The 23,081-nt window shown below is 42.4% G+C and overlaps 2 protein-coding genes across 2 annotated transcripts; both read left to right on the top strand.

Annotated features, from left to right (window-relative positions):
• Window positions 1-1,446: 1,446 nt before the first annotated feature.
• ttc21b (tetratricopeptide repeat domain 21B) lies at window positions 1,447-12,791 on the top strand (the record flags this gene model as incomplete). The annotated part of the gene is made up of 29 exons (XM_080536943.1): window positions 1,447-1,479; window positions 2,113-2,242; window positions 2,333-2,443; window positions 2,547-2,713; window positions 2,809-2,931; window positions 3,379-3,536; window positions 4,519-4,603; window positions 4,765-4,863; window positions 5,021-5,213; window positions 5,497-5,594; window positions 6,008-6,208; window positions 6,482-6,611; window positions 6,730-6,887; window positions 7,022-7,246; window positions 7,474-7,712; window positions 8,008-8,080; window positions 8,319-8,429; window positions 8,528-8,666; window positions 9,033-9,139; window positions 9,412-9,600; window positions 9,997-10,107; window positions 10,201-10,282; window positions 10,452-10,602; window positions 10,696-10,857; window positions 11,408-11,603; window positions 11,871-12,095; window positions 12,324-12,444; window positions 12,532-12,599; window positions 12,708-12,791. 29 exons carry the CDS (start codon window positions 1,447-1,449, stop codon window positions 12,783-12,785), a joined length of 3,963 nt encoding a protein of 1,320 aa, XP_080393069.1. The 3' UTR covers window positions 12,786-12,791.
• Window positions 12,792-15,767: 2,976 nt separating this feature from the next.
• galnt3 (UDP-N-acetyl-alpha-D-galactosamine:polypeptide N-acetylgalactosaminyltransferase 3 (GalNAc-T3)) lies at window positions 15,768-22,624 on the top strand (the record flags this gene model as incomplete). Its single annotated transcript, XM_080536941.1, has 10 exons — window positions 15,768-16,264; window positions 17,029-17,201; window positions 17,873-18,022; window positions 19,460-19,694; window positions 19,865-19,982; window positions 20,172-20,372; window positions 21,397-21,528; window positions 21,764-21,865; window positions 22,026-22,178; window positions 22,502-22,624. 10 exons carry the CDS (start codon window positions 15,768-15,770, stop codon window positions 22,622-22,624), a joined length of 1,884 nt encoding a protein of 627 aa, XP_080393067.1.
• Window positions 22,625-23,081: the final 457 nt, after the last annotated feature.

The following is a 23,081-nucleotide window of genomic DNA, read 5'->3' as shown; positions in this document are numbered from 1 at the left end:
ATACTGTGTATATCGGTCTACCGGTGGGAGCTTAGAAATTGAGGAGGTGCAGTGGACTCTTACTGTATGAGTAATTGTAAATGTTATTTCTGATAATTATACTTTGATTTGTGGCACCTTGCTACCGTATCTTTTAATCCTGCCTGCAACTCCTGACTCATAATAATCTCCTGACTCAGAATTGCCATTTCCTTCCATTTTCATGTTGAACATCTATCTAAATTGCTTTGATTGGGCACCCTCTAGACTGGAAAGTGTGCCTTCTGAAGAACAGATGGCAGCCACTGGAATCTTCTGATGACACAGAGTCATTGTCTGTGAATGAGAGCCATTGGGAAATCAGAGCAATGACCAGAATCATTTCCATACATTCAAATATCTAACCATTCTTTTTACATGCAATATATTTCAGAGTGTCAATGTGCTTCAATTGTGCCACTCTAAAGATAACCAGTTTCACATGTGAACCTTTCATAGGTGAATACAACTTAGGCCTACCTTTAATATTTTTACTGCATCCTACAGTAACGGGGTCTGTGGGTGACACAAAATATGTGCATTTATATTGCGTAACTATATCTAGGGGCTTTTTGGTCAAACTGATTCCTTGTTAAGAGCCTGAAGTGACCTGTGGAGAGGTTTTCACCAAACATAAAGAGCAACCACTTTGATAATAATAAGCCTTAGGGTCCAGTAGGCATACAGTGTCAAATGACTTTTTCCTCTGCTGTGAGTGCAAGGCTATCTCTACTATAAATGTAATGCCAATATATTCCTCGCTGCAATCAATGAGATACACTCTCAACACCCCCAAGAAATCCCAATATATAAGATTAGGTACAGTATGTATACTCCAGAAATACATGTAGGCCTATGTATTTTGTTTACATAATTAGCTACATGATGAACATTACTTATACAAGATTTGTCTTGATGCGACAGTTGGACTGTGGAGTGAATCAAATGAGTATGAGTATATATGAGTATCGATGAAGTCTACAACAGAAACAGTAAACTCCATAAATCAGCAATTCTTTTGACATAAATTCATCAACGGAAAATCATCAAATTTAATGAAGATTACTGTAATTCCATGTGAATGTGATGTGGATACATTGTGGAGCATCGCTCGAGTATCAATCATCATACAGCGTGCCCGGTGCGCCACCTTGCGGATTATTAGTGTATCGCTAAAGCAGATTTACAGGGCATCCTCAACTTCCTGAACCTCCCCTTTTATCCAATGAAAATGGCGGCGCTTGTAACTAAGTTACCGAGAGACGCCAAAATAGACATTTGCAAGATGGCGAAATAAATGAAATAACAAATGTTGTCGTTTTTGAATCTGCTATTTGTTGACAGAAAGTTCATGATGCTGTAGTATTATTATCCCACGAAAATATTGGTCTTTTCGCTTATTTAGCGTTCGATTTCAATCTTTCTGCCATGGCTGAAATGGAGGATGAAGAGTCAACACTGGTAAGTTGACATGACACAAAATGTATTTAATAACTCCACAACAATAATATCTCAATCAAAGGCAACGACGCACCTGTGTAGCAACGACTAGCTACAGTGTTGGTAAACGTTTGCAACAGTCACTGTGTCACTGTGGTGAACAATCAGCAGAAAACATTTTTGTTTCGTAGCATTTTAAGTGCTATTGGCCTATGTTAAAATCAGTAACTGTTCATGTGAAGGTCCTACAGCTGTCCAGCCACAGTGCAGATGCATTAGCTTGTTTTGGTGCATAATACAGAATCTGCTACAATAAAGTATATAAGAAGTCTATTGATAAAGTCTATAGTAGTCTGTAAATCTTTACCTTTTCTTTTGACTGTTTTCCCCTGCTTTTATATTCATTCTATGCTTGTATATGTTTTTATATTCACTTTATGTTCTTATTCCTGTTGTAAAGCACTTTGAGCTGCATTTCTTGTATGAAAGGTGCTATATAAATAAAGCTTTACTTACTTACTGACTTACTTACAGGAGCTTCATGTAGCCTCATTATGCTTTTAAACAGATGATGTCTCTACAGCCATTATCATGGAGCTCTTGACCATGCCTTAGCTCTAACTTTAGATGTTGTTGTTTTTGTTTTATTCCCAGGCCTTGATCAACTACTATTGCCTTGAAAAGTATTACAACCATGTAATAAGTGCCGCAGCTCTGGCTCAAAGGAAATTTAGCAATGATCCGATCTTCATCTTTTTCCACGCCTATGGCACTCTGATGCAAGGTAAAAGATGACTCGCTAAACTCAGGTTAAATAGGCTAATTCAATGAGTGTTATCTGTCTCTATAGACTCTGTCTTATGTTTCAATGTAGATCAAATTCAGGAAGCCATCCAGGAGTTGGAACTGATCAGAGAGAGACGTGATGTGTCCCTCTGTACGTTGATGGCTCTAGTTTATGCTGAGAAGAAAAAGTCAAACCCAGGTACAGTCACACCTAGCTATCCATATCATATCTCTCCTGGTTTACAATGCAGACGTTCGTCATATCTTATAATGTAATTTGTGTCTGTCTATGTCTGTGTCAGATCGAGATGTCGTTCAGGAACTGGATGCCAAGGTGAAAGAGGATCGCAAAAGTTCATCTCCCAAGGGCCTCTACTATGCTGGGATGTTCCTTTGGCTTTTGGGTCGCAATGATAAAGCAAGGGAATACATAGAGAGGATGATCAAAATCTCCAATGGTTCCAGAGAGGTGAGTAAAACAACTACGAATCACTGTTAACCCTTTTGCCTCGTTTCCTTTTTGTCCAGCCTTTTATAATGTTTGGATTAACGTCTGTTGTTCAGGGGATTATCCTGAAAGGCTGGATAGATCTGACATCTAGTAAGGATGCATTTGCCAAGAAGGCTGGGAAATACTTTGACGAGGGACTGAAAGAGAGAGAAGATCTTTTCGCTCTGATGGGAAAGGTAAGCAAGACACACCATCTCTGTGTTGTCATGAATGGTGTTCCTTCACTCTAACAATAGTAAGAGATATTGGAGTCTGAGTCATTGTTGATGTCTCCGTCACTTCTCATATTTCTCATGGTGCTTAGGTATTGTGTCTGAGTGGTAATCCCCTTAGTGACGGCTTGAATGTGTCCCAAACCTTCACTCTGAAGGCTGAATCAGAGATTTTCTTTATACTGATAGAGGCTTTGGCTGAATCTATTATCAACTTACACAAGATAGGTCTCTGTTTGTGCGATGTGCAATATTTTCTTTAGATATTTGTTTTATGTTATTGCTGTTTGTCGTTGCACTTGTTCTGTTTCTGTGAAATGGCTGATTACCCATTCCTCTTGTTTTGCAGTTGAATTTAATTACTAAATGGATGTCAGTAAATATTCTTACCGTCTGTGTTGTTTGTTTCAGGTGCAGTACTACGAATTTCGCCAGAATTACTCTGGGGCTTTGGAGACAGTCAACCAAATCATTGTTAGTTTTCCTGGCTTCCTCCCTGCCTTGATCAAGAAAATGAAGCTGCTTCTGAGCCTTCAGGACTGGGAGCAGACAGTAGATGCAGCACAGAGGTGAGAAGCAGTCATTTCAACTGAACTGCATTTTTCTTATTAATAGAATGTGTGATTGTTTGTTTTGCAGAGTGGTTAAAGGTTACTGCGTATGACACCAACTGCACTAGGTATAATGGAAATGTGTCTATAGTGTGTTTTAGAAAAGGTATTGCGTAAACCCAACTGTGAGAGATGTAAGCCATCTTGGGATTAAAATGTAGGCTATACAATACCCAGATAACATCAGGTTTCTGTGGGCATGAAACCAACTGGACTAGGTATAATTGAAATGTGTCTAAGGTGTGTTTTAGAGAAGGTATTGTTGAAATCCAACTGTTTTTAAAAGGGCTGTTTCGATCCAAAAATATGTTCATTGCTGGATTTGGTCGATAAATGGCAGCCATGTAAGGAAAGACACAGAGCCTTTGCAAGTGGGGTCTGTATTCAAGTGCAAATGAAAACCGAGCGTGATGCCTGGAACCAGAGCACACTGACTAAAGCCATTGTTCCTGCCTGCTCTCCCCTCTGGATTGTGGCCAGTGCCAGGGAACATAAAAAGCCTTTGAGCCGAAGCGCTAGAGCCACACACGATTCCCAGGATGCACAGCTCAAGGTTCTATGAACAAGAGGAAGGAGGATCACTCAGGTGGAGCCAGTCTCCTTTGAGCCAAGGCCAGAAGCTCTGTTGTAGCCCTGCTAGCGCTTTGTGAAGAGGGATGGACACATGCAGTGCACATTCCTGACCCTTCCTTCTTTCTGTTGTCTGGTTCATTGTTGAGTGAGGGTTCCTGCTTAGGTTGTATTTTCTGCTTTCCCTCCACATTGTGAGAGATTGTAAGACATCATGGGATTAACATGTATTCAATACCCACCCAGATAACATCAGATTTATGTGGGCATGAAACCAACTGTACTAGGTATAATGGAAATGTTGTCTACGGTACGTTTGAGAGAAGGTATTGTGTACAGTACTTACATGATGTTGCCTATCTCATTTCAGGCTCTTACAGAGGGATAAAAACAACCCAGAAGCCCTTAGAATGCTAGCTCTTCACTCCTTATGCAGAGATGGTGACATTACTGAGGTAATGCCCAAGCAGTACCAGTAAATCTGCCAACCAGATAGCACGTCCACCTGTTGCTGTACACATTGGTGGATATTGGATAATCTTGTCCATGGTGTGTAGTGGGAAGAGTGTGATTGATTGGAAAATATCATCTTTTCTTTTCCAAACAATCTTGGCAGTCGGTGAAGCAGCTGTCAAACCTTGTCAGCAATTTGGATTCTAAGGAACCTCACAACCCTGAGCTGTTCTACAGGATGTCCTTGGCTTTCACTCGGGTGGTAAGATCGATAGTCCATGTTTTCCACAGAAGTTACTGTGATAAGTGATGAAGTCTGAAGATAAAAGTCCATCACTTTTCTCTTGCACAATGTTTCTTAGGCTAAATGGAAATTAATGGATTTTTTTTTGTTTCTTTTTTTAAAAATCCTTTACTAGTGTGGGAGAAATGAGAAGGTCATCCACCAGACCCACATCATGGTGGACAGAGCCTTCTCACAGTCGTCTGGGGTCTCTGATCTGGCCACAGAACTGGGCTACCAGCTGGTCCTGCAGGGGAAAATCAAGGAGGCTATGAAGTGGTACAAGACTGCCATGACTCTGGACGAAACTAGTGTCTCAGCTTTGACAGGTGAGGCGGGATACATTAACTTCTGATTTTCTAATTTATTTAGTTTTATTGTGTGCATTTTATTGTGTGTCATACTATCTGTACAACATTTGTTTGTTTTCTGAAAAGTGACTTACTGAAAAGTGATTACAATAATAATAATAATGCTTTTATTTTGTATAGCGTTTTTCCTCAGTACTCAAAGACACTACATTCCATGGAGAGAGAAATAAATCTGCCAAAGAGTGGGGGCTGTCAATGGTGGAATTATGTCATATTCTAAAACATTCTAACTGCATTACAGGTATCATTAGGTGCCAGCTCATTGAAGGACACCTAGAGGATGCAGAGCAACAGCTGGAGTTCCTCACTGAGATTCAGCAATCGATCGGAAAATCAGCGGTAAGAAAGATGTTGCTCTGTTTCATCCAGTTTGAGGGCTTTCTCAAAGTATTGGGAAATAGTTTTGCATTGGCCATTTGCTTTTTGTTTAGGTTACCATGGTTCCTTTTGAAATGTTTGTAAGCTCTTAGCAGCAGTGACATCCGCTAGGATGAGTAACAGCTGGTCCTGTGGGTCTTTAGCATTATGGGCTCAGCTCTCCTGTAGACTCGCCGCTGTGTGACGGTATCTTGACTGCCCTTCTGAGCTGAATTCTGAAGGGTAATTCTTATAACACCCTTGGGTAACTCTCTGTCTCAATGCCATGTGATTGTATCTTAGCTGCCCTTCTGAGCTGAATTATGAGGTGTTGTCCTTATAACACTCTTGGGTAACCCCCCCCCCTCGCTCTCTCTTCTCTCTTTCACTGTCAGGAGCTACTGTACCTGCGTGCAGTGCTGGCTGTGAAGAAGCACAAGCCCCAGGACGAAGTGACCAACCTGCTGAACGACGCAGTGGATACCCACTTCTCCACACTGCAGGGCCTGCCTCTGGGGGTGGAGTACTTCGAGAAGCTCAACCCTGATTTCCTGATGGAAATAATCAAGGAGTACCTAGCGCTCTGCCCCGCCAAGGTCTGTCTGGAGGAGATGTCTAATCACTGATTCCATTGCAATATCATAACTCCATACATCAATTCGTAGGGATTATGTTGTGATTATTCACACCAATCTTACTCAAATTCAAAAACAGTAAGAAGACATAACTAGCTATCTTCTAGCCACTGACATTGCATTCAGCGTCCAGCTTATAGTGTATTCTACTCAAATTTTAAACCAATATTGGACTACATTGATATGTAAAGTTTGTAGATAACGTTTGACCTCCTGTTCTCCGCAATGTCTCAGCTTCCAGCCCCGGGCCAGCCTCCTGCCCCTCAGCTCCAGCACTGTGCCTCTGTACTGGACACTGTGGTGAAGATAGTACCCGGACTCCTAGAAAGTGTCTTCCTATTGGCCAAAGTCAGGTTCCAGTCAGGTGGGTCCTAACTGTATTGCCTATTAGAGAATGCAGTGCAGTGCACTGTTTCCTTGCCATTTTGGACAAGTTTAGTGTCAGCATTCATGGGCTTGATGGCAGCAATGATGTCCTTTAGGTGAAATTGAGGCGGCTCATAGCAGCCTCCAACATTGCCTGGACCAGTGTCCCTCCCATGCTGAGGCTCACCTGCTGATGGCCCAGATCCACCTCTTACAGGGCAACTTTAAACTCTCCTCCCAGTCTCTGGAGCTCTGTCTCAGCCACAACTTTGAGGTAAGAACAGCTTCCTAAAAAATGGCCAAAACATCCAACTCCCCTGTCTCTCTCTGTCTCTGTCTCTCTCACACACACACACACACACACACACACACACATACACCGATTGATCATTTCCTGTCTCCTGCCAGGTGCGAGAGCACCCTCTATATCACCTGATCAAGGCCCAGGCCCAGAAGAAGATGGGGGAGCTTCCTGAGGCCATCCAGACCCTGCAAATGGCCATGAGCCTGCAGGGGGTACGCAGGGCCGGGGGCTCAGCCAAGTCCAAGAGCAAGAAGGTGGAGTTCAGCTCTGCTGACTGTGTGTCCATCTTCCTGGAGCTGGCTGAGGCCCTCTGGCTCAACGGAGAACAGGTGAAAAGACTCAGGAGAATCTGCTCAAAAATAGTTTTTTTATATGTAAAATATTCTTTATTATTATTATTATTATTATTATTATTATTTTAGTCATAAAGTGCAGACAAGGTTGCAATGAGAACATTCTTTAAAAAAAAAAAAGTTTCCACTGTCTTCTGCCCCAGTCATGTTAACCCAGTATGGAGGAGTAACTTCTGATTCATGAATGGGTTTGATGTTTTTAGCACGAAGCAGCTAAAGTGATGCAGGATGCCATCAACGAGTTCTCTGGCACTCCTGAAGAGATACGCGTTACCATTGCTAACGCTGACCTGGCTCTGCTACGCGGTGACACTGAACTGGCACTTAGCATGCTCCGAAACATCACCCCTGAGCAGCCCTACTACATCCAAGCCAAGGAGAAAATGGCCGACATCTATCTCAACCACAGGAAGGAGAAGCGCCTATATGCCAGTTGTTACCGGTGAGGAGGGATGAAGTCTTTATGCAGGCCATAAGTTCACAGCCAATGAAATGTGAATTTCTACTGTAGGCTACCCACTCATGCAGCAAGGCTGTAATGTGCAAAGCTGCCTCCACTGTTCCAGAACTGTGCTTTTTCCCTGATCTCTGATACTGTACTTGTGTTGACAGGCATTACCACACAGAGACCCCGCTGTTAAGTAATTAGGTTTGAATGAGCCTTGAGCAGCTCAAACCTGCAGACACACGTCTATACTGTATAATGTATCGTGTAACGTCTCATTTGATTTCCTCAGAGAATTGGTGGAGAAGCTGCCCAGCCCTCATACATACCTCCTCCTGGGGGATGCTTATGTGAATATCCAAGAGGTAGGTATTTGTATTTTGTTTGTTTGTTTTTTTATCACCAAGTCTCAGCTTACAGAGCTGTTTGGGCTTCACAGGAAGCAGTGAATATAAGTTTGTTTTCTTCAGTCATGTAAGTATTTAGAAAAGATAGTAAACAATCTTAGTGTTGTCCTCGGATGACATTACACAGGAATGATGAATCGTCACAGTTTGTGGTCTATACTGTACGTAGCTGAACATAAAACATGTTTACTCACAGCCAGAGAAGGCCATTGAGGTCTATGAGCAGGCTCTGAAGAAAAATCCCAAAGATGGTGCTTTGGCCAGCAAGATTGGCAAAGCTCTTGTCAAGACTCACAATTACGGAAAGGTTTGTATGCAGTTCCAAGAAAACAAAAATGTCCAAAGATCCACTGTACAGTATTTAAAATAGGTGGTCTTACACCTATTACTGATTACTACTCTCAGGCGATAAATTACTATGAAGCTGCCCTGAAGACTGAGCAGCAGAGCTTCCTCCGTTACGACCTTGCTGAACTGCTGATGAAGATGAGACAGTATGAGAGGTGTGAGATGGTCCTACAGGACGCTCTTGCTCATGACCCAGGTATGGCTTTTTGGAATTACCCAGGATTTAGAGTGCCTACCCTAGTCTAGGCTGTACCTAGTAGTGGTGGTCTAGTGGATAGTGAGTTGGACTTGTGATCGGAAGGTTGTGAGTTCAAATCCCGCCTGAAGCCACACCACTACTAGTGTGCCCTTGGGTAAGGCACTTAGCCCTCAGTTACTCCAGGGGGAATGTCCCTGTAATTCGTAATTGTAAGTCGCTTTGGATAAAAGCGTCTGCTAAATGGCAAAATTATAATTAAAATTATAAAATTATTACCTGACTGCTCCTGTTGAAAGTACAGTATGTGCTGTATGTATATTGTTTAAATTGCATTATTGTCTTTTTGGTTTTGGTTTTGTCTAGTGAATGAGCTGCCGGCACTAACAGGCGACTGCCGTTACCTGGTCTTGTTAGCCAAGATCCAAGGCAAGGTTGACAAAAATGATGAAGCTTTACTTTCCTTACAAAGAGTGAGTACTGATTAGGCCTGCCAGTAACTGGGACCATATACATATACTGACCATACTGAAAAATGTATACACTCACTGCAATGTAAGTCACTTTAGATAAAAATGTCAGCTAAATGGCATATATTATTATTATTATTATTACTACTATTATTATAATAATTATTATCATTATATTAACTGAAATGTATAATCAATTTAACTTCAAGCTAAGTGACGAATGCCCAACATTACCATTGCATGTGTAGATGACCGCTTTCTTATGCCGTCTTTAGGCGAGAGATGTGCAGGCCAAGGTTCTCAAGCGGGTCCAGTTGGAGCAGCCGGACGCCGTCCCCATGCAGAAGCAGCTCGCTGCTGAGATCTGCGCCGAGATCGCTAAACACTACACGAGTCAGAGGGGCTACGAGAGAGCAGTCAAGTTCTACAAAGAAGCTCTTGTCTATTGTGAGAGTGATAGCAAGGTCGGTGAGGCTGAATCAAACGGTCACTGTGCTCACTGCAGCTGTACTTGTTAAGCCTTAGCATCCCTTCTTTCCCTTTTCTGTGAGGTTGCATCCCTGGTTTTGTACACACCTATTTAGGATTATTATGGGTGTTTTGACTTATTCATCAAATATCTGCAATTAAACAAACATGTTTATTTGTGAATGTGGACTGTATGTTTAATGGCAACATTGCTCATTGGTTTATGCTTTTGTAATTATAATTAGGAGCTACCTGCCCCGGAAAAACTCTGTAGCCAAAACATTAAATCTCCTTGCGCTATTTGGGATAGTTGCAAATAATACATCTAAAAAAGCTAACATTTATTTCCTATTTGATTTGAGCTTTGCTTTTTTTTACTGACTTTACTGTAGGTGATGTTGGAGTTGGCACGGCTGTACCTGACTTTAGATGACCTGGACTCCTGCCAGCAGCAATGCAGTGTCCTTCTCAAGAGTGACCAGGTCAATGAAGACGCCACTCTGGTTAGTTCTGTCCATAGGATATTTCTATACGTCTTTCAGTAAGTCTGTAAGGGAAAATGTGAGTTACTCACCCGGGAAGTGTTTCCCCCGTAGATGATGGCTGACCTGATGTTCCGGAAGCAGGACTATGAGCAGGCCGTCTTCCACTTTCAACAACTACTGGAGCGCAAACCAGGTGTGACAAGTGTTCTGAGGGCTTAAATACACAACCTCATATACCCCCTCTGAAATAATGGAGATTTGCTAGCTTGAAAGGGAAACTTAAGAACTTAATGTAAATATCTACCACTGATTTGACCGATTCTGGGGGGGAAGTAATGTCTTTCCCATCTGTTCTCCCCTAGACAACTACCCAACACTGTCACGTCTAATAGATCTGTTGAGGAGAGCTGGAAAGCTAGAGGAAGTTCCCAGGTTCCTCGACATGGCTGAAAAAGACTCCTCCAGGGCCAGGTTGGATGCTGGGTTTAACTACTGCAAAGGACTTTACCTGTGGTCAGTTCACTCATCTCAATTTGATCTATTCAGAAATATTTACAAGGCAGTCTGGCAAAGACAATCTCAAAGAGTTGTGTGGTTGCTGCACAGGTACATGGGTGAACCAAATGATGGGCTGCGCCACTTCAATAAGGCCCGGAAGGACAATGACTGGGGTCAGAATGCTGTGTACAACATGATTGAGATCTGCCTAAACCCAGACAATGACACTATGGGAGGAGAAGTGTTTGAGAATCTAGATGGTGACATGGGGTGAGCTGGGTGACATGAACAGCAGCAGTCAGCTCTGTCCTTGAACTGTCTAGAACATTGGGATTTTCATTGAATTATGTTAGGTGGTGTAGCGGTCTACGCACTGGCCACTAGTGCATGCTGCCCACCGGGGCCGGGGTTCGTATCCCGGCTCGCCAGATCCAGATATGGCCGAGGCACACGGGAAGCGGCATATTGGGCGGCCGCTTCCGAGGGCGGTATAGGAGTATTTCTGGACAAGGATCCGTCGCGCAACACCGCCCCCTGGGTGCCGGAATAACGGTGCTGGGCTCGAGGAGCCAGTCAGCTAGTCTGCCTGGCGGCCTCTTCTGGGACTGCCGGCCACGGGGTCGTGCGGCGGATCCTATGCAATAGGCAGGGGATAATTGGATGCTAGGTTGGGTTCAATTGGCTACCAAATTGGGTGAAAAAGGGATAAAATCTGAAAAACAAATTTAAAAGAATTATGTTAGGTGAATGCACTGTACAGTATATATTCAATGATAAGAAATTAGACTCTTTAGCCTCTATCCTCCTCACCTGTGTCCAGGAACTCCACTGAGAAACAGGAGTCCGAGCAGATGGCAGTGAGAACAGCAGAGAAGCTCCTGAAGGAGTTAAAGCCCCAGACAGCCAGTGGCCAAGTGCAACTACGCATCCTAGAGAACTACTGCTCTCTGGCCACCAAGCAAAAAGCCAACGTGGAGAAAGCTCTGAATGTTTTCACAGAGATTGCAAACAATGAGGTAAGTCAACTCCAGATGGTGTACATGGATGCCCATACGCCCTTAGAGCAAATGTACCCTCACTTTAATGGCATGCATTATCTCATTGTCTCTTTGCTTTTCAGTTTAGTTATGTTGTCTTAACATTTGTATGGAACTTAACTCTTTACAGTACAGAGTAACTTTTCACTGTACATTTTAGAGAATTTGTATCTGATTTATAGCATTGTATTTTCCCCAACCCTTTTGTACTAGAACACCTAACCAGGGGTCTCTCTTCTCATTTAGAAAGACCATGTGCCTGCACTGCTAGCAATGGCCACGGCCTACATGATTCTCAAACAAACACCCCGAGCTAGGAACCAGCTCAAACGTATCGCTAAAATGAACTGGAGCATCGTTGACGCTGACGAGTTTGAGAAGAGCTGGCTGCTCCTGGCAGACATCTATATCCAGTCAGGGAAATATGACATGGCCGGCGAGCTCCTGAAGAGATGCCTCCGTCATAATAAGGTTAATATTGGAGAGACTGTCACATTAAATGAATGGCATTACTGTATCTCACTGTATTACAAAGAGCGATAGGGTCTAAACGTATTATTCATTATCAAACCTTTCTGTTCTATTTATGGATAGTGTTGAGTGTTCCTTGCTAAAGTTCCCATTGCTGATAACATGCCATGCATTGTAGGTGAAATATTCCATTATGAGATTTTGACAGTCATTATGTTGTGTTTACAGTCCTGTTGTAAAGCTTATGAGTATATGGGCTATATCATGGAAAAAGAACAGGCGTTCCGGGATGCAGCACTCAACTATGAAATGGCGTGGAAATATGGAAATCAAACTAACCCAACTATAGGTATGTGGTAGGACATTTTACATAGGCTCAGTCAATTGTGTTGTATTCATTTCAGCACACATTGATGTAACTACGCTTTTATCCCAGGGTACAAGCTTGCATTCAACTACCTGAAAGCAAAGAGGCATGTTGACGCCATTGATGTGTGTCACAAGGTAAGAACATTTCCTGTAAACAGGTTAACGATATTATTTTGTTTGTTTGGATAACACACTGTCATATAGTACAGTACAGTAACTAACTTTATGTCATGTCATCTGCAGGTTCTGGATGCTCATCCAAATTATCCAAGGATGAGGAAGGACATCTTGGACAAAGCACGGGCAGCTTTAAGATCTTAGCAGAAATACTAGAGTGTGTATGTGAGTGTGAATGTGTATATCATTGTTGACTTTATGTTTTCTTATGACAGTGTTTTCATTATTAATCAATTTGGATGGAAGTGATGCAGAGTATTTTCTCATGCTGTGCTTTGTACATTTGGAAGAATAGTCTTTGTAATCACTATGCTTAAGTAAAACATGTATTGTTATCGATTAATTGATATTGTTGTTATTTCTACAATACAAATACCGGTACATGAATTCAAGTTGAATCCACAACTTGATAATGAAAGAGATATTGTTATTATGTAGCTGCTACTAATGATTACTTTGAATTTAATCTATAGTCTTTAAGCGTACATGCTTTTTTATGGATTCACACTTATCTTTATCAACAAAATATTGTACTGTATCATAGACAGGATTTGTATAATTAAGAATTGATACAACCACCCTATGTCATCTGTTTAAGTTTTCTTCTGAACATGCTGTCGGGAAGGTTGTAACTTTTTAAATGAAAGTTACCCCTCTGGGAGTTGCCAACTATAGAGAGCAACCTCCCATAAGGAGATTGGTCAATCCATCAATCAATCAGAGTTTACTTTGCTACAGTATTTCCTGAGTTAAAAGTCTTGAAGAATGTGAAGTACTATAGCTCATCTAGTAACATTGGGAAAAGGTCACAAAGCACACACACTCTCTCTCTCTCTCTCTCTCTCTCTCTCTCTCTCTCTCTCTCTCTCTCTCTCTCTCTCTCTCTCTCTCTCTCTCTCTCTCTCTCTCTCTCTCTCTCTCTCTCTCTCTAGAGATTGGCTACTCTGTCATTCATTATTAAGATGCCTATTTCAAATGTAAGAAAAAGCAGTGAGCATTCCTGCATTTTTCACATAAAAGTAACCTGCTTAACTAAGTGCGGGGCTGCTGTGTAGGCGAGGTATTAACGAAGAGGGGGGAGAGCAGTCACGGTGAATTGTGTCACTACAAGCACCCGAGTATTCCTTCTCCGGATGGCCACCGTGTCCACGTCTTTTCTTTACCCCACAAGCACCGAACACTCTATGAATACCGTCTGCCAGGGGGGGCTTGGCACACGGGACTATGGTGGGCTATGTTTCAGAGGATCCCGTATGCACGGTGAGTGTCCGATGATTTTCATTAATTCCATCTCTCATTCAACAGATAAAAACTCATGGATGGACGTTGATTATAGTGCACATTAAATGTTGAGCGTTTATAGAATTCCAAACTTTTTTTGCGTGCGGGGTTGTGTTCTGAGAAATCAGAAAAGTGACTTCACTGAAACAAGATGCGCTGTTATGGGTCTTTGGTTGAGTATCAGTTTGTCAATTTAGATGCAATTATACAATTATAGGCATTTGATTTCGTATTGATGTCATAGGCTACATAAACCAGGGTGTGTCGGTGTGTAGGCTACAATTGAACAGAAACTGTGTTCGATATTGGAATTTAATGTAAGTGTTAATTCTCACGAGTTCCCCTTCGTCCCTATTAGATGGTCCCCTAAGGGCGACCTCCCGTTATTCTCCTAGGTAGCCTGATTGGATGCGGTGCCTATGAGAGAGGTGTAGGATACGTTCCTCCGCTATTTGTAACCCGGCAACAGTCTCAATGAATGGCCGGCTAAGCAAATCCTATTATTTTAAGAATTGACACCACTATCGGATCAGACGTACCCCGCTGAGTAGACTATTTCCAATATTGCCCAGACAAAGTGACTCTGCAAGGCAAGCGACCAGAGAGGTATTAGCTCCAAATTGCTTCCATGATTGCAACTCTTTTTTTAGTTTAATGCTAAAAGACAAGTGCTGGTTAATTCAAACGTATAGCCTATGGGAATCATAAGTGAGTTTTGCTATGACACAACTAGAGCGTATAGGCCTATGTGTCAACTAATTAATTAACACATAATTGTAATTAGGGGTAGCCTATGCCGTTATGGAACACATTGTGCATGTGTATGGATATCCACTGATGTTCCAGTCCGATGGCTTCGACACGGCGTGAGCTTAGAATGATAAGGTTCTATCTCCGTTTAGGGCAGTTCAGAGATATTGAGCGTCAAAGTTTTCACATTCCATTAGGTTTTGTGAGATGGAACCTTTGTATTTTATGAATTACTAACTAAAAAATGTCAACATTTTAAAGACAACACCACACAGGCATTAATAAACACCTAATGGATCAGATTATGTAAAAAAACCTAAATTTTGACAAAAATGGAGATAGAACCTTATAATTCTAACATCACGACGGGGAGATGTGCTCTACGCACGCGTACTGCCAACAGGGCTCCACCCTCTACCTGAGAGGAGCGCACCTGGATCCAACGAGACGGAAGTATCCTAGTTTGCAGAGATTGAAATAGCGCAACTCCAATTGACTGTGCTGACTGTATTAGTTGTGGTTAAACCGCCCTGGAATACAGCACTTTGAAACGGAACTCTTTGTGTGGATGCAATGATGGATTTAATTTGATGTTCTTCTAAATCTCCATTTTGGAGTGCATTGCATTTCCAGTCCTTATTATGTAACATCCCAGGTAAGTTCCATATCATTTTCCAGAATTGCATGTAAAACTAAAAGTGTTTTGTGTATGGTTTAATAAATGAGGCAACGTGAAGTGTAGCCTATGTTGCCGCTGCTTATTTGTAGATTATGTCAATCCTTTAATGATCAACCATTACATGTTGTGGCCACAATGCTGAATCTTGTTACTTGCCTGCGTCCACGTGTGGAATGTCACAGTTCAATGTGTAGTGTGGTAACATGGCATGTCACTATTACGTCTGTTTTCAGTTTTGGAGACATACTTTTGTGATTCTTTCTGACATACTTTTGTGATTCTGCTCACTCTCATATTTGATACTGATCAACTCTAATTTCTTTGTGATGTTATTGGAGATGTGGCCTAACTGTATGACTGTGTTACTGTTAGGTGACATTTTGTCAGAAAGGAATACCCCAACCTGCTCCAGAAGAATGACTAGCTTTCGCAGATTTCTCCGGAGGCGATTACACCCATTGAAACTGGTGATAGTGGCCCTTATTTTTGTCACATTTCTGTTCCTCATACAACGTGAGGTGGTGAGCCAAAGTCCACAAGAGGAGCCCTGGCTGAAAGAAATAGCAGTTAAACGAGATGCAGTGCTGGGTATGGTGATGGGGGCTGTCAATAACCTCAGGGACGTCATGCCAAAGATGCAGATCAGAGCCCCTGTGAGGCAGCAGGAGACCGGAGGTGACCTGTCCTGTCTACCAGGGTACTACACTGCTGCCGAGCTCAGGCCGGCATTGGAAAGACCACCCCAGGACCCCAACGCCCCCGGGGCCTCTGGGAAGCCCCTCCACACAGACAAGCTGAGCCCTACTGAACAGAAGGAGAAGGAGAGGGGAGATGAGAAGCACTGCTTTAACCTCTATGCCAGTGACCGCATTTCTCTCAGCCGCGACTTGGGCCCTGACACCAGACCTCCAGAGTATGTCATCCTTATATTAAACCATCAGTCTATTGCTTTTTTCATAGTGGGCATAGTATATTAATCATTGGTTGGAAACAACATGGCCATGTAGAGATTCAGAGTGGTGGCCCAGAGTATCATGAATTAAAATCATCATCATCATCATCATCATCATTATCTTTTAAAACATTAATGAATTAGATGACAAAGCATGACTATGTAAAGATGAGCTTCTCCTAGCTAGCACCACCTGGTGGTGTTGTGTCTGTAGACGTAATCAATTTCCATATATACCTCAATATTAAACCCAAGTCACATACTGAAACACCGCAGAGGGAAGGAGATATAACAACATTATAGAATTGGTCTCGAACAGACATGACTGCTCAACCCAAAAACTCTTTGATATTTGCTTTGAATTATTGAGGAAAATTTCACTCCAACCACAGGGAGAGTTTTTCTGTCTGAAACATCGTTTCAGCATGTCTGCCCAGTTAATGTGGCCAGTTCAAGAGAAAGTCGAGTTTTGTTTGGCTAATTAAACAAGTCTGTCCATGTTCCGACTATTTTAACAGGGTAATTTACACAGTTTCGCCCCCTGTCTGGTGCGGTGGGCATTTCAAAGCTGTCACACATCCAGTGTCACAACTGAAATGGACACCGCCTCAGGGAAAATATCTCAAACTAAAACTAAACTTATCTAAAATAAGTTTTTTTAACCATAGTCCACTGTGCCTCTCAGGAACCATAAAAGACATCAAATATCTTTGCTCTTTTTGCAGATGTATCGAACAAACATTCAAGCGATGTCCCTCCTTGCCGACCACTAGTGTGATCATTGTGTTCCACAATGAAGGATGGAGCACCCTGTTGAGGACGGTGTACAGCGTCCTTCACACCTCCCCCGCCATCTTCCTGAAGGAGATCATCCTGGTGGACGATGCCAGCGTGGACGGTAAAAAGGCCTTTGGGCAGGCAGGGACCACCCTGTTTTCACTTGGATTTGATTTCAGGCGGCCTGCTGGGCGGCCTTTGGTGTGCCATGAAATGTGCAGTCTGGAGGCCTGTCTCGCGGCTCGTGAAGAGGGTTACGGCAGGAAGCAGAGCTGCTAGTGAATACTTTCCTAAGAGGAGCTCTAGCCGGGCTCGTGTGGAGAAATGAGTCAGAGTTTGCTCTTGTAAACAGGCCCCAGGCTGAGAGAAACAAAAATGAAGGAGCAGGGAATTCAGCCCAACCGACACTCTAAACTCAAAAAAGTCATTTGTGGGAATAGCCCACTATTAGGGGGTTTGCAGAAAAAGAAACGATTCCCTTCCTGTTCCTATAGCCTACGAACTGGTCAGGCATACTTGGCACGGAGCCATTCTGGGGATGAAAGCCAGGCACCTCTTTCTTTCTCTTTCTCTGTTGAAGTGTAAGCTTCCATATTAAGGGGCCTGGATGAGGTACAAGCCACTTCACCAAATTGGCTACAGTATCACTATACAGACATGAGTTCAAGAAAAAGAAAGAAAAAGGCCGATCTATCTTCACCTGTTAGGAATGATCTGATCAAAGACTATTGTGTTTTGTCCACTGATTCATTTTCGTGAATCTCTCTAAATTTCTGTGTAATTTCCCCCCAGATACCTTGAAGGAGGAGCTGGATGACTATCTGAAGAGACTGCACATTGTGCGTGTGGTTCGCCAGAGGGAGAGGAAGGGCCTGATCACTGCTCGGCTGCTGGGGGCTTCAGTGGCCACCGGCGACACTCTCACCTTCCTAGATGCTCACTGTAAGTACACACACACACACACACACACACACACACCCTCTCACTGACGTCAATGTCACTGAGTCATTCATTCATTCAACAAACCTAGTAGTTAGTAATCGTTCAACTTAGACACACCTGTGTCCACACCTATGCTGAATATGCACTCACTGAACACTTTATTAGGAACAACCTGCACACCTGTCAACAATCCAAGCTGGTAGAGGTTGTGTAGGCCTAATGGCTGAAGCCACAGCCTATTTGAGTAATGTTGCTGACTATGTGTAACCCTTCATGGCCACAATGTACCCATCTTCTAATGGCTACTTCCAGCATGATATTAAAACATTTCACAAAGCAAAAGTCGTCTCAAACTGGTTTCATGAACATGACAATGAATTCAGTGTTCTTCAGTGGCCTTCCCAGTCACCGGATCTGAGTCCAATAGAACACCTTTGGGATGTGGTAGAACTGGAGATTCACAGCGTGAAAGTGCACCTGAAAAAAATCTGCAGTCTGTCATGTCATTATGGACCAGAATCTCAAAGGAATGTTTCCAACATCTTGTGGAATCAATGCCACAAAGAATTTAAGTTTTTTGAGAGCATAGGGAGCCATACCCAGTATTAGTATAGTGTTCCTAATAGTGTTCAGTGAATGTGCATCAGTACATGTTGTTGTTTTGAGGCTTGCCAGGATTGCTATAAATGTCATTGGTTTTGCAATGTTGCATATATTGTGGTGTGGCTGCTTGTGCTTGACCCAGGAATGTGCACTGTGTACTGCAAGCTACTATGCTGTTAATCGACCCAATATAATAGAGTTTCACATTTTAACAGATATACAGTACAGGCCAAAAGTTTGGACACACCTTCTCATTCAATGTATTTCCTTTATTTTCATGACTATTTACATTGTAGATTCTCACTGAAGGCATCAAAACTATGAATGAACACATGTGGAATGATGTACTTAACAAAAAAGTGTGAAATAACTCTAAATATGTCTTAGATTTTAGATTCCTCAAAGTAGCCACCCTTTGCTTTTTTTGTTGTTAATAAAATAAAAATGTTTTGTTGTTAATAAAATATATAATAATATTAAATATATATATATATATAATAACATATTATTATTAACACATACTATATTTAATATTATTATAATATATTTTATTAACAACAAAAAAGCAAAGGGTGGCTACTTTGAGGAATCTAAAATATAAGACATATTTACAGTTATTTCACACTTTATTGTTAAATACATAATTCCTATGTGTTCATTCATAGTTTTGATGCCATCAGTGAGAATCTACAATGTACCAAATAGTCATGAAAATAAAGGAAACGCATTGAATGAGAAGGTGTGTCCAAACTTTTGGCCTGTACTGTATATAATGTACAGCACATAGTGTTTGTTATGTGACACCTTCTTGTGAATGATATTCATGCCCAACAGGTGAATGCTTCAATGGCTGGCTGGAACCCTTACTGGCCAGGATAGCAGAAAACTATACCGCAGTAGTGAGTCCTGACATCACCACCATCGACCTCAATACCTTTGAGTTCATGAAGCCCTCGCCGTATGGACAGAACCACAACCGTGGTAACTTTGACTGGGGCCTGTCCTTTGGCTGGGAGAGTCTACCCGACCATGAGAAACAAAGGAGGAAGGATGAGACTTATCCTATCAAGTGAGTATAACTGTATGGAAGCCTGAATTGTTTTTGACATATATTCACCTGTTTATTTGTAAAGAGTTATGCAAAATCTATTTCTATATTCCTAGGTATGTGATAATGAGTTGTCTATTATGAAATAAACATATATCAGGATTCTCCATTAAATGTATTTTTCTTCATAGGACACCAACTTTTGCTGGTGGGCTCTTTTCCATCTCAAAAGAGTACTTCTATCATATAGGCAGCTACGATGAAGAAATGGAAATTTGGGGTGGAGAAAATATCGAAATGTCTTTCAGAGTAAGAGATCATTCACCAGCCATTCTTTTCTAATACCATTTCATTATAGTATATTAGTGCCTCCACAGAAGGTATTAATTATCATGCCATTAGTGCTATTGACTAAATGTGATTCACTCTATCTTTGTATCTGAGCATAGCTCTAGGTGTAGTCGTGACAATTTATTTTTAGTTATTTCTTCCTGGCAGGTGTGGCAGTGTGGGGGTCAGTTGGAGATTATCCCCTGCTCCATCGTGGGCCATGTCTTCCGCACCAAGAGCCCCCACACCTTCCCTAAGGGCACCCAGGTGATTGCACGCAACCAGGTGCGCCTGGCTGAGGTGTGGATGGACGACTACAAGGAGATCTTCTACAGACGCAACCAGCAAGCCTCGCAGATGGCCAAAGACGTACGTGGTGATTCTGATTCTGGTGCTTTCCTTTAGTGGTGTGCCTGTTAGCTATTTCCTGTAATGGGACAAAGCCATAAAAGCAATATCCATCCATATCCAGAAATCCATCCATCCCTTAGCTGTTATAACAGTAGCAGTCTGCTCTGGAATGTTTCCCCACAGCTATATCCCACATGGCCGTACAAATGTTCCCATTTTGACTGCAGACGTCTTGTTATCCCCCTCGTAGGACAAGTTTGGGCAACCACACGCTGGGCCTTCATAGATTGTCTATAGTCTGGATACAGTCTGAACACACGTCATTATGTGCAAACACATTCTGTAAGGAGAACATATATTTTGAGATCCCAGCATAAGTACCTCAGTGTGTGAAATTAGTTGAAATGGCTAGTATCCCTTTGTAACTGAGAGAAATAGTCATGGATTATCCACTTTTTTTCCTCAAGTTTTAAAGTTGTTAGCAGACAGTCTGAGTAGCCCCAGGGTAAGCAGCAGGAGTGATGAATGACATGGGCTCAGAGTAGTGCTTCCCAACACAGGCGCTCATCTACATGTCGTAAACATTCCCCCTGAGGCCATACCTCAAAGAGAGCTAGACCAACAGACCGCCCCTGCTGGGTTCAAACAGCCCCCCCTTAAACAGCTTCAAGGCCTATCTATAGTAGTTATCATCAGCCTACACCGGTGTTAAAAGTTTTGACCTCCTTGGAAGTGTTTCGACAAATATGCAGTAGACGCTAACTTAACCAACTAAACATTGGTTAATTTACATCAAGTTTTTCAGCTTGCTTTGGTATGATATACGAAATGTCCTTTTATTGTGAGGGGCTGAATGGAACACATGCCATACATAGTGCTGTCTTCAGCCCGTCACCCATCAACCACGCAGCTCCTGACTCTACCACGGCCTACAGGAAGTGGTAATGGAGGCTTTCCCTACCCCAGTTCAAAGCCTGGCCAGAGTGAGTGAGTAATGAGGGAACGTTCTTTCTTTAATGGCTGCCTGGAATTGTTTCCACAGAGGGTCTTTGGAGACGTCTCCAGGCGTGTGGAGCTCAGGGAGAGGCTGCAGTGCAAGAGCTTCTCCTGGTATTTGAAGAACGTGTATCCAGAGGTCTTCATGCCCGATCTCAACCCACTTCACTTTGGCTCGGTAAGCCCCACCAGTACCGTCTCCTCTTCCTCCTCCCCCAAAGCCTCCCTTTCCAGACCACAGAGTACTGTGTCTGGGCCACTGTGGGTTTCTACTTAGCCCACTCCAGAGGGCCCAAAGGAGTGCTTCAGAGGCACCGAAGGCACGAGTGAGGCAAGGGTGGGGGGCTTGTTTAAACAGCTTGTGGGTTACTGAAATCCCCTTTTTTTACTGTATTTCCATTTCCGCCCTTCAGGTTAAGAATGTAGGTAAGGACTCGTGTCTGGATGCTGGGGAGAACAACGAGGGAGGGAAACAGCTGATCATGTACCCCTGCCACGGCCTAGGAGGAAACCAGGTCAGAGGGAGCTACGGGACTGCCCAACTTCCAATACAAAATACTGCCTAGTCTATTAGTTTTACAGAACGCTTCCTTTGTCTATCAGTTTCTAACACTCATGCTTTATCTGTCAGCTTATAAGTCGAGATGATATACAGTTTTCTTTTTGATCCATCAGTATTTTGAGTACTCCACACATCATGAGATCCGGCACAACATTCAGAAGGAGCTGTGCTTACACGGGGCAGACAGAGCTGTGAAGCTGGAAGACTGCCAGTATAAAGGCAGGAGCACGTTCGTAGGAACGGAACAAAAGTGGGAGTTAAAGGAGGTGAGAGTCTTAAAACTTAACTAAAGCCTTACATTTTGTTTATCTGGTATGCTCATCCAGGATTCATTTATTTCAAATCCTGGGACTAGTTTTTGGGGGATGTAAAATCTCACTACTGTGCTACTTCAAAATGTACTTTTCACACATGGACAATAGCAGTTTGTGCTTGTGCGACAGTCAAAGCATAAACGTTACTACCACAGCATTTTTGGAATTCCAGACTTAGTCGTCATTACCGTCATCATAACAACTGGATGCCAGTTATTTCATACTGTGTGGAAAATAATTAACTTCTTTATGTGTGTCTTCTTCCCTCTGTGTAGAACCAGTTATTCTTCATCCCAGGGTGGAACCTGTGTCTTAGTGCCCGTCACGAGCACCCTTCCCTGGTGACCTGCAACCCTTCAGACAAATACCAGCTTTGGCTGTTCACCAGCTCTGGCTGAGGACAAAACCTGTTCATGGGTGTACTAGGAACATTAACAAAAAAGCAATTGGCATACATTTTTAAATTTATTATCAAATTGAATTTTTATTTATTTTTATACGTGGAAGAACTGCTGCTGGAAAGTTGGATTTTTCAAGGAAAATATGCAACCTCCGGAAGGAAGCATTTGAGCTTGTACTGAAGACTTTTAATTTCTCTTGCTTTTTGTTTTTACCATGATTTGGGTTGAGAAATTATGTTCTTCATTCAAGTCAAGACTCTGTCTGTAGGTTTGATAAAGACGGCCTTACTAGGAACTGTGAATTGCCTTTGGATGGAAATATGAAGAGTGATGTTCTTTTGAAGGATGCCACTATTGAGTCCTGTTTCTTTGATTATTTCCCCTTTGAGTTTGTCCTCCTTAGGGAAAATCAACATAACATTGTATTTAATATCAAGGGCATGCTCTTTATTGC

Source organism: Nansenia antarctica (assembly GCF_963989245.1).
Source record: "Nansenia antarctica genome assembly, chromosome: 7".
Classification (NCBI taxonomy): Eukaryota; Metazoa; Chordata; class Actinopteri; order Argentiniformes; family Microstomatidae; genus Nansenia; species Nansenia antarctica.
The sequence above is the reverse complement of the archived record's forward strand: the minus strand, read 5'-3'. Positions and strand labels throughout refer to the sequence as shown.